Genomic DNA, 12,503 nt, shown 5'->3' on the forward strand with positions numbered 1-12,503 from the left:
CTGTCTTTCTTTAATTGTTCTATAAACCATATTTCCTTTTGTTCCATTCTTCATCACTTCTTCTCTCTTCCATTCTACATAAATCATTCCAATATTCTATTAGTGCTTCAAAAGTCTCTTTATTCTCCATTTTCTCATTGAATAAATTCTAAATTTCCAATTCAATTTCTGTGAACTTCATCTTTTGATTTTCTGTTTTAACTTCCAGAGCTTCAATTTCAATCCTCAACTTTTCCATTTCTAATTTTGTTCTCACCTTCTTTTCTTAATTTAAAATAGCTTCATTAATTTTTTCACAAAATTTGAAAGGTATTAATGGGGGATCCTCTTGAATTGCATTTTTCCATAATTTACTTAATTTTTCAGCTTTAAAGCTTCTTCAAAATGAAAACTTTCTTTCTTTCAAAACATTTCTTGTTTTAATGTTTAAATCACACAGAATATCTTTAACTTCTTTTTCATTTACCATTTCCTGGAGATTATAATTTCTTTCAAATAATCTGTTTCCTGCTCGAGTCCCTTCCAGTGAATCTTTTAATATTGCTTGCTGTTAATCATAACTTTTTGTCATGCATTCAATTAATTTTTCTTTATGCATCCATTTGTCAAAAGTACTCCTTAATTTCTCTAAGAAATCCTCAAACATTTTTTCCACTTATGTACTTAAATCCTTAAAGTTAATTTCTTCTTTGCCTTTTGGAGGCATCTTTTCAAGTAATCTGTTTTCAAATCTGATCTAACTTTCAAACATTATTAAGAATATACCAACAGGTATTCACCTGTGGATATGAATAAGAAAACATTGGAATATTAGACTTTTTTTTTTTATTAATTTCTTCTACCAGTTTTATGACTTCAAAGGTCACTCTTCAGGAAATATTTTCAATGAGAATCTGTAATTATATTGAATTATTCATTTTTGAGCATTTGTAATGTTCTTAATTTATACACGGAGCATATTACATATGTTTGTGCATTTGGAAAGTGTATGTATTTAATTTAGATTATTTATATTTATTTGAAATGGGGTATTTGTAAGTTTTTGTTATAGATTCTCAGTAAAACTATTTCATGAAGAGTGACATTTGAAGTCACGAAACTGGTAGAGGAAATGAATAAAAGAAGGAAAAAAAGTCTGATATTCCAGTGTTTTTCTTTTATATATATATATTATTGTTATTATTGTTTGCATGTAAATGCTTACATTTTAGTTATTTCTTTTTAACATATAGCAATAAATGAAAAATATATATAATTTAAAAAAAAAAAACATGATTTTTAGTGCTTTAATGTTAAGAAATCCACTTGAACTTGTGAGACTTGGTTGCTAACTCTTACTTGTATATTTTCTCAAACTGAGGTAAATACAATTTTTTTTATATTTTGTATATGCACTGTAGAAAACAAAAAACATGATCACTAATTAGAATAGGATATCAGAAAACCACTTTAATTTATCTGGCTTTCTAACTAACAAATAAATAGGCTAAAAATTAATATCTGTTGGGAGCAACAATTTTAATAAACATACTTCAGCAGTTTATATTGAATCTTAGTTTTCGTCATCATAAAATTGATAAACAACCATCAGATTTAATGATTTCATTATGAGTTTACTTACTGATGATAAGTATTATTTTATTTCAAAATAATACATTGTTAGATTGTTGAATGTTTATTTAAATGCTAAAACCTTCATTACTGTTAAAACTTGTGGATGTGAAAATGATCAAAATTGAAGTTGATTTCTTATTACCTGACATTTATTTTCTATAAATTAATGTTTTAATTTAATCATGTTATATATATTATTTTTTAATTGTTAACAGTCAAGATAATCATTAATTCTGAACATCAGTTAATTATTCTTTTTCCATAGACACTCCACGACGCTGCTGGATTCTTCACTGGGCTTTTTGGTGTGCTAGTGTTACTGGCATTTTTATGGTATTATTGTCTCGAGGACATTACACAGTAGATGTGGTATTGGCATATTTTGTAACATCAAGAGTCTTTTGGATTTACCATACTTTGGCAAATAATCACTTTCTAAAGGTAAATTTTTGCTAATAGTAATATATTTTACACAGAATTTTTAATAGTGTGCTAGGTATAAGAACCCTTAGTTCTTCAGTTGAATAGAAAACAAATAGGGGAAACTAACTTTGGATCAAGCTGCATTTTATCTTAAGAAATTACTGATGTCTTCAAGAATTGTTTGTTCTTATGTGAGTACAGCTTATGAGAAGCTTAATTTTAACAAAACACATACTGACTTCATCATGAAATCCCTGGCTGATGCTCTTTACTGCATGTTACATAATATATGAAAAAGTGTTTCATCATTTCTTACTATGGCAGAAAATAATTTCTTTCTTCATAGAATTCATATATGAAAACATCTTATATTGTTTTTAGAGTAAATGTTTTATTTTAAATTAATAAATTATACTTTAAAAAAATAGACCCTAAATACAAATAGAAAGGTTAATTAAACTATTATAGACTTCTATTGAACATAATAGTTAAAAAAAGAAGTAACAAAATGAAGTTACCTTTATTTATAGTCTATGGTGAGAAGACCTCCCAAGAAAAGTTTTCTCATTATAATTTACCTCCTCTGGGATCCAAATGCCCACCCATATGTTTGCTGTGCATGACAACTCTAGAAGGAGGGGTATCCTGGTGGTTGAGTGGTGTCAGGGACAATGCAACACACCAATTTTGCCTTGAATTTCTTTAGATGAGTGGCCCCAGGGTCATTCAGCTGGTCCTGTGTGGCTAGGGCCAACTGAGTGCAGTATCCTTAACGGGTGTTGTGGACACTGTTGTTTGGGTGTAGTTCCTATAAAACCCTGGCTTAGATGCACTGTCTTAGTTTGATGTGTAACGTGTCCTTTTGTAGTACTCCATGCTGGTACTGAATCTTTTTTCTCGTGGGTAATCCACAAAATGAAAATCGATTGGAAGACCATTTCACACTCACAATCTCCTGGCATTTCTGTACCTCACTTTCTGATTCTATGTTCCTTGTCAGAAAAATCTTAAGAGCAGATGTCTTCCTTTTTTATTCAGTAGGGATTAGAGGGGCTTGCTGCCTATCCTATGTTTGTCAAGAAGTTACAGCCTTGAGGACTTCTTGGGCAAAACATTTTAACCACAGATAGTGAATTCCTGTTGAAATCAAAATCCATCAAGGATATACCTATTGAAGCAACATTCCATGCTATTTTGAATTTCTTAAGAGGATTGATTGTTGAGAGGAGTTTACTTAATAATCTCAAGTCAGAGATTCCTACTGGTTTATCCAGCCAAAGTGTTTCAGCTTTACAATGTATCTCCCCTCAAAACAATGGTATAATGTAGCCTACCAATATTTTTATTTTGATGTTTACTTTGTCACGTTCACCTGCCAAAATTTTTTTCCATGTCTTCAGGTATAAAGTGTTAATATAACTTAACTGTTTTCTCTGACTAAAGCTATGTCCTAAGAAACATTTTTGTTTTTAAACTGGCTTTTTTATTGCCTCTACTCAAGGTTTTGATGTAAAGACTTGTACTATGATAACTAATATAGGTAATCTAAAATTATGGGGTATCATACTAGGAATGAGATATAATCAGAATCCTTTCTGCCTTGAAAGGTATGGCCTTATATTCCAAACCATGTCTGATGTTTCAAATGCCAGTAGATTGGACATTCTAAGATGTTTTGTGGTACTTTGACGTGTGTTTGTTGTGGTTGCAAAGGCCACAATAGCTATGAGTGTCAATTGGACCCACGTTTGCAAACAGCTTCTCTGTCAATGACTTTTAGATTTCCTGTCAGTTGTTGAATATGAAGTTTATTGAGCAACAGCCTCATACTGTCCTGACTCACTTGTTGAAGACCACAGCAAACAGTTTTCCATTCTTATAATTTAAAACCATTTGTATGGACATTTGCCACCAGAAGGGAATGCACCCTGATCCTGAACTCCACCTGCATGGTGCCATAATTCCTGTGGTGGCTGAAGCAATTTCTTAGAACCTTTCATTGATGGCCTGATGATTAGGGTGCTTAACTCATAATATGTGGGTGTTTGTATCCCCCTTACCAAACATGCTCGCTCTTTCAGCTGCATGGGCATTATATTGTAACAATTAATTCCACTAATCATTGACAAAATAATAGCCCAAGAATTGGTGGTAGGTGGTGTTGACTAGCTGTCTTTCCTCTAGTCTATCACTGCTAAATAAGGGACAGCTAGTGCATATAGCCCTTGTGTAATTTTATGCAAATTTAAAATCAAATTCTCATTGACTGCAGCTGCCATTTATTCCACACATTAAGTAGCTTCATGTTAAGTGTACAGGGGCGCTGAACATCCTTCTTGTCCGCTCTTCCACTTCTTGGAGAGTGGATAAATTTTTCATGCTGAATCTCAATCATGCCCTCATTCATATGAAGCTGGACTATGGATCTGTGGTTCAGCTAGGAACTCAGACTTGAAGATGCTAATCCTGTACATCATTAGGGGCTTTCTGCACTTCTCTGGTCCAGAATTTGTATACTGAATCCTATGAACCTCCACTGCATCTGAGACTTTGCAACTTTCTTTACATTATGCTGCAAAGCTCCAGTCCTTACCACAGCATCCCACCTGGCATTGTGTCTTTATTTCTAAGTTGGCTATGCTTTTTACCAATAAATGGTTTCTATTTCTACATTTGGCTTTCCTATTCAGGCACAGTTGAGTCATCTGATTGGGAGTACCTTCTTCTTTTTATGGAACATCTTTTGAGCCACTATTCTGCTTTCGATTTTATGGAGGGTTTGAAATTTGACGTCGGTGGGCTCTGCATTGGTTTGCTGTGGCTTTGTGTTTGCTCACGAGATCTCCTTTATATATTCTGTGTTCACTGCCAAATTGTATGTCATTTCACTTACCTTGGATCATGTAGAAGCTAAGCAGTATGCTAACTGTATGGTCTCTATTTATTTGCTTAGCTGTTTGTAGATTTTCAATAAATGTTACAAAGCTTTCATACACAAAATATCAATTTTTTTTAAAGTAAGTATTAAGATTTTTTAATCAAAGATTTGCTCCTGAATATTTTTTTTCAGAATGTTGGCTATCCTACATGCAAAGTAGTTTTCATTTTAAGATTGAAAATACTTTTCTTTATCTGAAAATTGTCAAATCTCATTTTCATAATTCTTATAACCTCCTGAATAATTATCAAACGTTTTTTAGAAAAACTTTATATTTTATCTGTTATTTTTTCTACCTTAACTCTGTACGGGGTTGGTTGACTTGACTGACCTAGTAACCACCATAAAAAAGTAGGATATAATAAATCTCAAACACCATTTTTTGTTCTAAAATCACTGTAGATTGTAACAGGAAATAATAACCACAAATATTTTTTCTAAATCTCATAACAGTGTACATCTAATTATCTATTTACCTATATCTAAGTAATAATACTGCCACACAAGTTTTATACCACGGTGCATGTTATATCAAATGACATCAAACTGGCTTTTACAAAGTACAAATGTCTTTGTCGTAGTACTAGCACATCAGTATTTTGTAAAATACAATCGGAATTTGGTTACAATACATTACATATGTTTATATATTATTACTGTTTACAAATAAATTGTTATCAGTTATTTCTCTTAAAACACAGGAAATAAAATATAAAGAACAATGATCTCTACCACTTACAATGTTACGAAGTCTCTTTGTACTTACATGTTGTGCTTGTTAATTAAGCCTCGCCAAGTTTTGCACATAGAGGATGTAAAAAATAATAATTTTTGTAGGTTTTCTATATGCATTTTACAATGAAAAATTATAGATTACCATATCGATACCACAAAATTCCATGTAATTTATCAAGCTTCCTAACTGAGCTGTGTTTGTGTCTAAAAAATGTCATTTCCAATCATCATATCACCTTGTCACCACTGTTTAAACTTGCAACAGTAATAATGTCTTTACCCACACAAGTACTTTAGGAAAACTGATGAACTTATGTAACTCAAAATGAGTGCTTTCGATTGGTAATAAACACATATTTGACAGAAGTGGCCGTAGGTAAACAAGTATTTCCAAAAGAGGAATGGGTGGGCAAAGCCACTGTGGTGGGTTTGCTAAATATAATGATATCTCGGCACACAGAAAAGTAGGAGTTTCTTATTTTTATAATCTAGCTTGTCAATATTGGTAATTTTAGTTTCTAATTCGTAAGAAACTATAGATATTGTATTGTTCTTGTCATAAAATCTAATCTGACCGAAAGCAGAAGACAACATACCACATGACACACAAAAATTAATATTGAACTATATTTTTCAATAATAACTTCTAAATTAAGAAATCAAATAATATATATATTACTAAAATTTGAATTATGAACTACAATCTAATGCCAAATGTATTGACAAATGTTCATAAAATAGTAGTTTAATAGAATTTTGAAAGTAAGTCTACGAACATGATAACATGCCTTCTGACCCCTACCCAAACAGAAAGGGTTAAAGTCCCTGGTATGGCTATACTCTCAGAGCGAAGGTAGCACCACTCTTGTCATATTTATTTACAAAAATTAGACTAGTAGGTGAAATTGTTTGAAATTTGACAAAAACATACCTAAAAGTATGTAGTTTCAGAAAAATAAAATATTTAATTTTGTTTTTTTCTACTATTTCTAATAAAAAATTCGTTATTTTAATGTAGTTATTTGCACTCGCACTCTGAATATTTCATCTGCAAAGTGATTTTCAGTTTGAGTATAAAAATACTATTTATTATCTTACATTTTTCACATTTCCTTTGCATAATCTCTAAAATCTCTGAAATGAATATCAAAGTTTTTAAAGGTAAATGTTTACATTTTCTCTACTATATCACTAACTCTAGTTATTATCATCAACATACAGTGCAATGAAATGTTTAAAATTAAGAAATGGAAATATGTACTTACCTTTGTAGAATAGTCTTCATATATCTTCTATGAGTCATGTCTATGTGTAATTTCACATCTCTACTTTTTTCACTTATAGTTTATTTTTAATGTTTTCTTTTAATTTCCAATTCTTTGTCTTTTATTATTTATGCTGAAATGTCACCTTGTTACCATGAGCCATTATTATTGTGTGTACTGTTCATGAGAGATACATTAGCTGTGGGCAAAGTGTTTTGCACCCATCCTTTATTTAGAAGTCTGTATGAGATAGGAAGCAAATTAGTAAACTTATAAGAATCATTAAACCTTTCAAATATGAATTTTTAAACACAAATAATACTTAATTAACTAAAATATAAAAGTAAAATCTAAATACAATGTAACTGTCTGTCAAACTAATATGTATAAGGCAAGAAACATTAGCCAAGTGCTAGGGACACTCATATCCTAACAAACATAAATGGAAAGTGGCTTGTGATTTGAAAAATAATCTATTATTTACATCTCCTCTAGTGGGGAGAGACTAACTGTGAAATCTGCTCTTTCTATTGGTTAGAAGCTTCCCATTCAAGTATACATAAGACTGTTCTTTAACAACAGATTACTTCAAAATGTGAGCCTGGTGTCTAGCAATCCGGGGGGGGGGGGATAAAAACACTTCCTAACAATCCTATCAATTGAAAAATGAAAGTAATGTGTGAAATTTGACCTTGTATGCATATAACTTTGTTTAGACTGTTGTAGAGGTACTGAGAGTGAGCTGTAAAGATACATGAGCAATCAGACCTAAGGTCTTTCAACAATATACATGTCATGTGATAAGACAACTGAAGATTTAATTGTTTGTTTCAGAGGTTTCTTTCAAAATAAAGGAATAATAACTTGGATAATATAAAACTTTGGATTATAACATATTTGATAATGCCAATTTCATTAAAATACAGTGACAGTAAGTTGGTTTAATTAAATTTTTAATGCATCTTGGTAACACTTAATGACATGCACAAAAGTGTACCAGTTTTTATAGGCTTAAAGGAATTCTCACCTGGTTCTCTTGGATATTTAGAAATGACTGGCCCTGTTCTCTCTGTTGGCCATTCTGTTCCGTTTTTCTGGATTCCAAGCCATATTGGTACTGATGGAAATGAGCTGGCTGACAGTGCAGCCAAATCCATATTCTCTGGCATTGTTACAGCCCTACCTGTCCCTTTTGTGGACTTTAGACTTATCATCAAGGCAAGGCTTTATGCCAGTTGGCAGTCAATTTGGAGTGAGTAACACCACAACAAGCTTTCTCAGGTAAAGCTTGCTGTTTGGCCATCTACTTTACATAGGAATCAAAAGGAAAGGAAGTTGCCTAAACTCTGCAATGGATACAGTTTCATAACTCATTAATTTCTCCTACATGGGACTGATCTGCCTATGGGTGGCCTTTGTGACACTCAAGTCTCACTTGCCCACATTTTACTTTAATGCTATTGCTAGAATTACTAGAAGCAGCATTATTTTCATTATGTTTTATCTCATGGTTTACCTTTGACATTGACCATTGGCCTTTTTAATTCTATTCAGTTTTTTAACCTCATTTTCAAAAAAAAATTCTTAATTTTTATTTCTGTCTGTTTTGCAATATTTTACTTTTGTTTTGATTATTTTTAATACCTGATAGGATGTAATGGTTAGTGCAAATAACCAAGTTCCCTTGCACCACAAAGCCCCATATACCATACCATTTATCTATAGAGGTTAGGAAAAGCCTATAGAGGTTAGCATTCCAGTCTGTGGATCTGAGGATTCATGGTTGCTGGAAAAAAATTGCATTTCAAATCATACTATTCAATTAGAATAGCCCAAGCATGAGAGGTGTGAGGTGTTTATCTACTGTCCTTCTAGTACATTAGTTCAGAATTATGGTCAGCTATGTGCCAATAGGTTTTGTGAACATTTGCACAGAAGTTCTATTACAATTATTTTATTATTTCTGCTTCATTATGAAACTGCTTGTAATTACTTGTGATTCTGTATATGCATTATTAACAAGATTCTTAATTAAATTCAGTGAAAAACTTTGGTTGTCAGACTGCAATAATGTGTGTAAAGTAATGTAAACGAAGATTTCAAATAAATTCCAGTATTAAAAATATCATTTCATTTCTGAATTGGCGACTGACCACTAGTAAGATGGTCATTGTGTGACTTTGTTTAAATATCCAAAACAAACAAATCTTTGCTTTTGGTGATTCAAAATAATAGGTATCAAACATGTTTAGCAGATCCTTCCATGCTAGTTTTTCAGCTTCTTGGTATGGTTCATTATAGTAAGGAAAAGTTTATTTTGAAATTAATTTTTCTAGGTAAATTGACTATTGCCATTCATTTTATTTTCTGTATGAATGTGTTAGACCATCCTGTCAATGGAAAAGTTAGACCTTATTTGGTTTAGATACCAAAGAATCTGTGTAATTGCATATTCTTTATTATTGAAAAAAACATTACATCCTTCAAGAAGTTGATTGATATGCTAGTTATTATACTTGTAATAAGGAATGAATTTAACAAGGATACATGAGTTTGGGAATATTCACTTAAAACATCAACATATAAATTGATGAAAATCATTTATGTGCTGCATCTGGTTGTGTGATATAATGGAATTTGACAGATTTCTGTAAACTTGGGAATACTGATGTACAGCATCTGGTTGTGACGTTATAGTGTGACAGACTCCTAGGAACATTGACGTTCTGCATCTGGTTGTGATATTCTGGAGTCTGATACAGTTAGAAAATTGATGTTCTTCATCTGGCAGAGTTCATATTATTCCCTAGCACAAAAGTCAATATTATGCTACTTTATTTGTAAATATAACTTTATTTTCAGAAATGCTTCCTATCTTTCTACACCACTTAGAGCTATCACCCCATGCAAAACTACCATGGAATTTTTTGCACATGCCACAAGCCTTGAACAAATTCCCACCCCTACACATATCTGTGTGTATTGTGCCAATCTGTGATGTAATTCTCATAATGTTGAGCTCTCCACCAATAGGAAAGTGGCATGACTTCCATGCACGCTAGTCCCATTGAATGCTAGCACATGATCATAGGCTTATTTTTTCCCAGGCACTACCTATGTTTGGATGTATTTTTTCCTGTGTTTTTGAGTTTATAGTTGACTTAATTGAGTGCCTTTCTTTCTTTAGTGCTACATTGCTATTGTCTTTGTTCTACTTTTGTTTCTTCTACCTGATTGTTTTTTTTATTTTCTCTATCCATCACATTTGTCCCTTTTCCAACAATGTATGCTACGTAAAATATCAATAATACAAATTGTCCCAAGGTCAGACATTCCTTTTCTCCAAATGACTTAATGGTATTGGGCTGCCTGGTAATACTTGGCTCCAGCCAAGTGTCGAAGTTAGGCATCTAAGCCCTAATATTTGTGGCAATGCAGTGCTGAAAGTCATAGTCAGTGAATGGTTTAGTTAAAAAAAAGTGTTCTGAGCAACAAAAACTGACTGCCCACTGAAATTCGGGGATTCAGAGAACAATAGGGTTAATAACAGGTATGGCTTAAGAAGTGGATTTCTGGAGAAGGTGGGGGTTTGAAAACAATAGGGGTTGGTGTTTGAGAAGCTGGGACTAGGCATTGAAAATTGAAAGTAAAACTTGAATGTTCTGTTGGTGATTATTCGGTTAAATGTAATAAAAGTCAATTTTTTTTGTTCGTTTCTAATTTTTGTGTATGTTTTTTGGGGGGAGGGGGCAGGAACAAGGAGAAAACCTTGTCCCGGTTGACACCTGGCCCCATAGCCATGCACCCAGCATTCGGCCAAATTTTATTACCCATGTATTCCTAATTATTATGTTTTTGGCTCACTTTTGTAATGCACATTCCTGTATGTAACAGGTCTGGGATTTCACTCCATGGCAAGTGTATTTTTAATGTTGTGGTTAACTTGACTTCCACAACCTTATTGAGCTGTAATGAACCAAGGTGTACAAAAAAGTTCACTGATAATGTTCATGATTTCATGCATCAAGTGGGTGGTTCCCTTCTGCATATTTCTTCTCCATTTCAGGTTCTTAGTCATTTTGCTTTTTTTATGTCTTCTGTGTAGCCTGCCTTGCATGATTTTGGCCAGCTTTTCCATTTCCACTCTTTGTTTCTGGCTCTTCTCTCTTTGGTAGGACCAGGTTGTTCCTCCTTTTCTGATTGCTGTGCTCATAATTTAGGAATGTGATTTTCTATCTTTTTTACCTGTTTATCATAATGTCTCTTTATTTGTTTTACTTCATGTGTTCCTTATGTTCCACCTCCTCATTGTTCCTTATCTTCTTGTTCTACTTATTTTTTTTCTTACTTTGTCTTCAGTTCATGACTATTTTTATTTCTTGATCCCCATTTCTCCTTCTTTGACTTTCTTTCTGCTTGAGGTACTCCTCTTTCTCCTTCTTTGACTTTCTTTCCAACTGTCTGTTCATTTTTGTCTATCTTTATTATTTTCCTTTACACTATCTCTGCCCTTTACCTCCTCTCTGAAGCTCTTCTTTATGACCCCAATAGTTTTGATGGAGTCACTTATGGTTTTCATTTTTTTCTTCCCTTTACCTGTTTTAACTTGCTTTATTATTTTTGGGATCTCCTTACTCAGGTGTCAGTATTCTTTCCTCTTACATCCGGGACCTTTGTCTAGCTTATTTGGTTACAGACCTGGTGTTTGAGAGCATTCCTGACTTCTTGGAATCCTGGTCCTAGGCTTCTTGTCTGCAATCTTGTATTGTTTTCTGGATTCCTCGACTCACTGGTCCTCAGTCTGTCACTCATTCTCAAGAGTTATGTTCTGCTACCCCTCTACTGTTTCTGTTCTCTCACTTCTGTTTGTCATCCCCCCCACCTGCACAGCTAGCCATTGCAGATCCAGCTCTTGGAGGTGACTTCTTTGGGACTGATACTGGGCTCTTGTCCTTTTGATATCTAGTTTTCCCATTTTTTTATCCTCCTGATTTCTTCATTCTCAAGCAACCCTGAAGCCGTGCATGTTCTTTCTCTCTCCTCTCTTATACTTTGTGGTCTGGCATGGCCTGGTGGTTAACCCTATCGCTACAGGTATCCTTTATTGTGCATCAGGTTTTAGTATCTTGCATTCAAAATTTTATTAAACTACTTTTTGTTTATGTTATACCAATTAAAATAGCATAAAATCCTAGATAATAAACCATATTTTAATAATATACAAGTTTTAAGTTTTAATTATACAAGGCAATACTTTAAAAAATCCTGAATTTCCACTAGTGTGACCAACGTGACACATTTTCTCTTAGCATGTCATCATCCCTATTTTATCCACCACCCCTCTAAAAAATACTAAATTAAAAGTAAATTATTCTCTATCAAATCGTTATTGCTCAAACAAACCATAATTCTTATACTCTTCAATTTTGTTTTGTTACAGAGCTATCGAATAGAAAATCGGACACCTCTTGCCACACCCACCTGTCTCATCCTCTCTTTCAGAATTCATTGATAGTTCTCTCTTACAT

General features: G+C 33.0%; 1 protein-coding gene across 6 annotated transcripts in view; it reads left to right on the top strand.

Annotated features, from left to right (window-relative positions):
• LOC106463418 (phosphatidylcholine:ceramide cholinephosphotransferase 1-like) overlaps positions 1–12,503 on the top strand; it is an 83,760-nt gene that overhangs the window by 47,830 nt on the left and 23,427 nt on the right. For all 6 annotated transcript variants that reach the window (XM_022390907.1, XM_022390906.1, XM_013923442.2 and 3 more), the window contains exon 5: positions 1,880–2,055. In XM_022390907.1, coding sequence (XP_022246615.1) covers positions 1,880–2,055 — 176 coding nt within the window. The remainder of the gene's footprint in view (positions 1–1,879; positions 2,056–12,503) is intronic.

Source organism: Limulus polyphemus, unplaced genomic scaffold (assembly GCF_000517525.1).
Source record: "Limulus polyphemus unplaced genomic scaffold, Limulus_polyphemus-2.1.2 Scaffold1401, whole genome shotgun sequence".
Taxonomy (NCBI): Eukaryota; Metazoa; Arthropoda; class Merostomata; order Xiphosura; family Limulidae; genus Limulus; species Limulus polyphemus.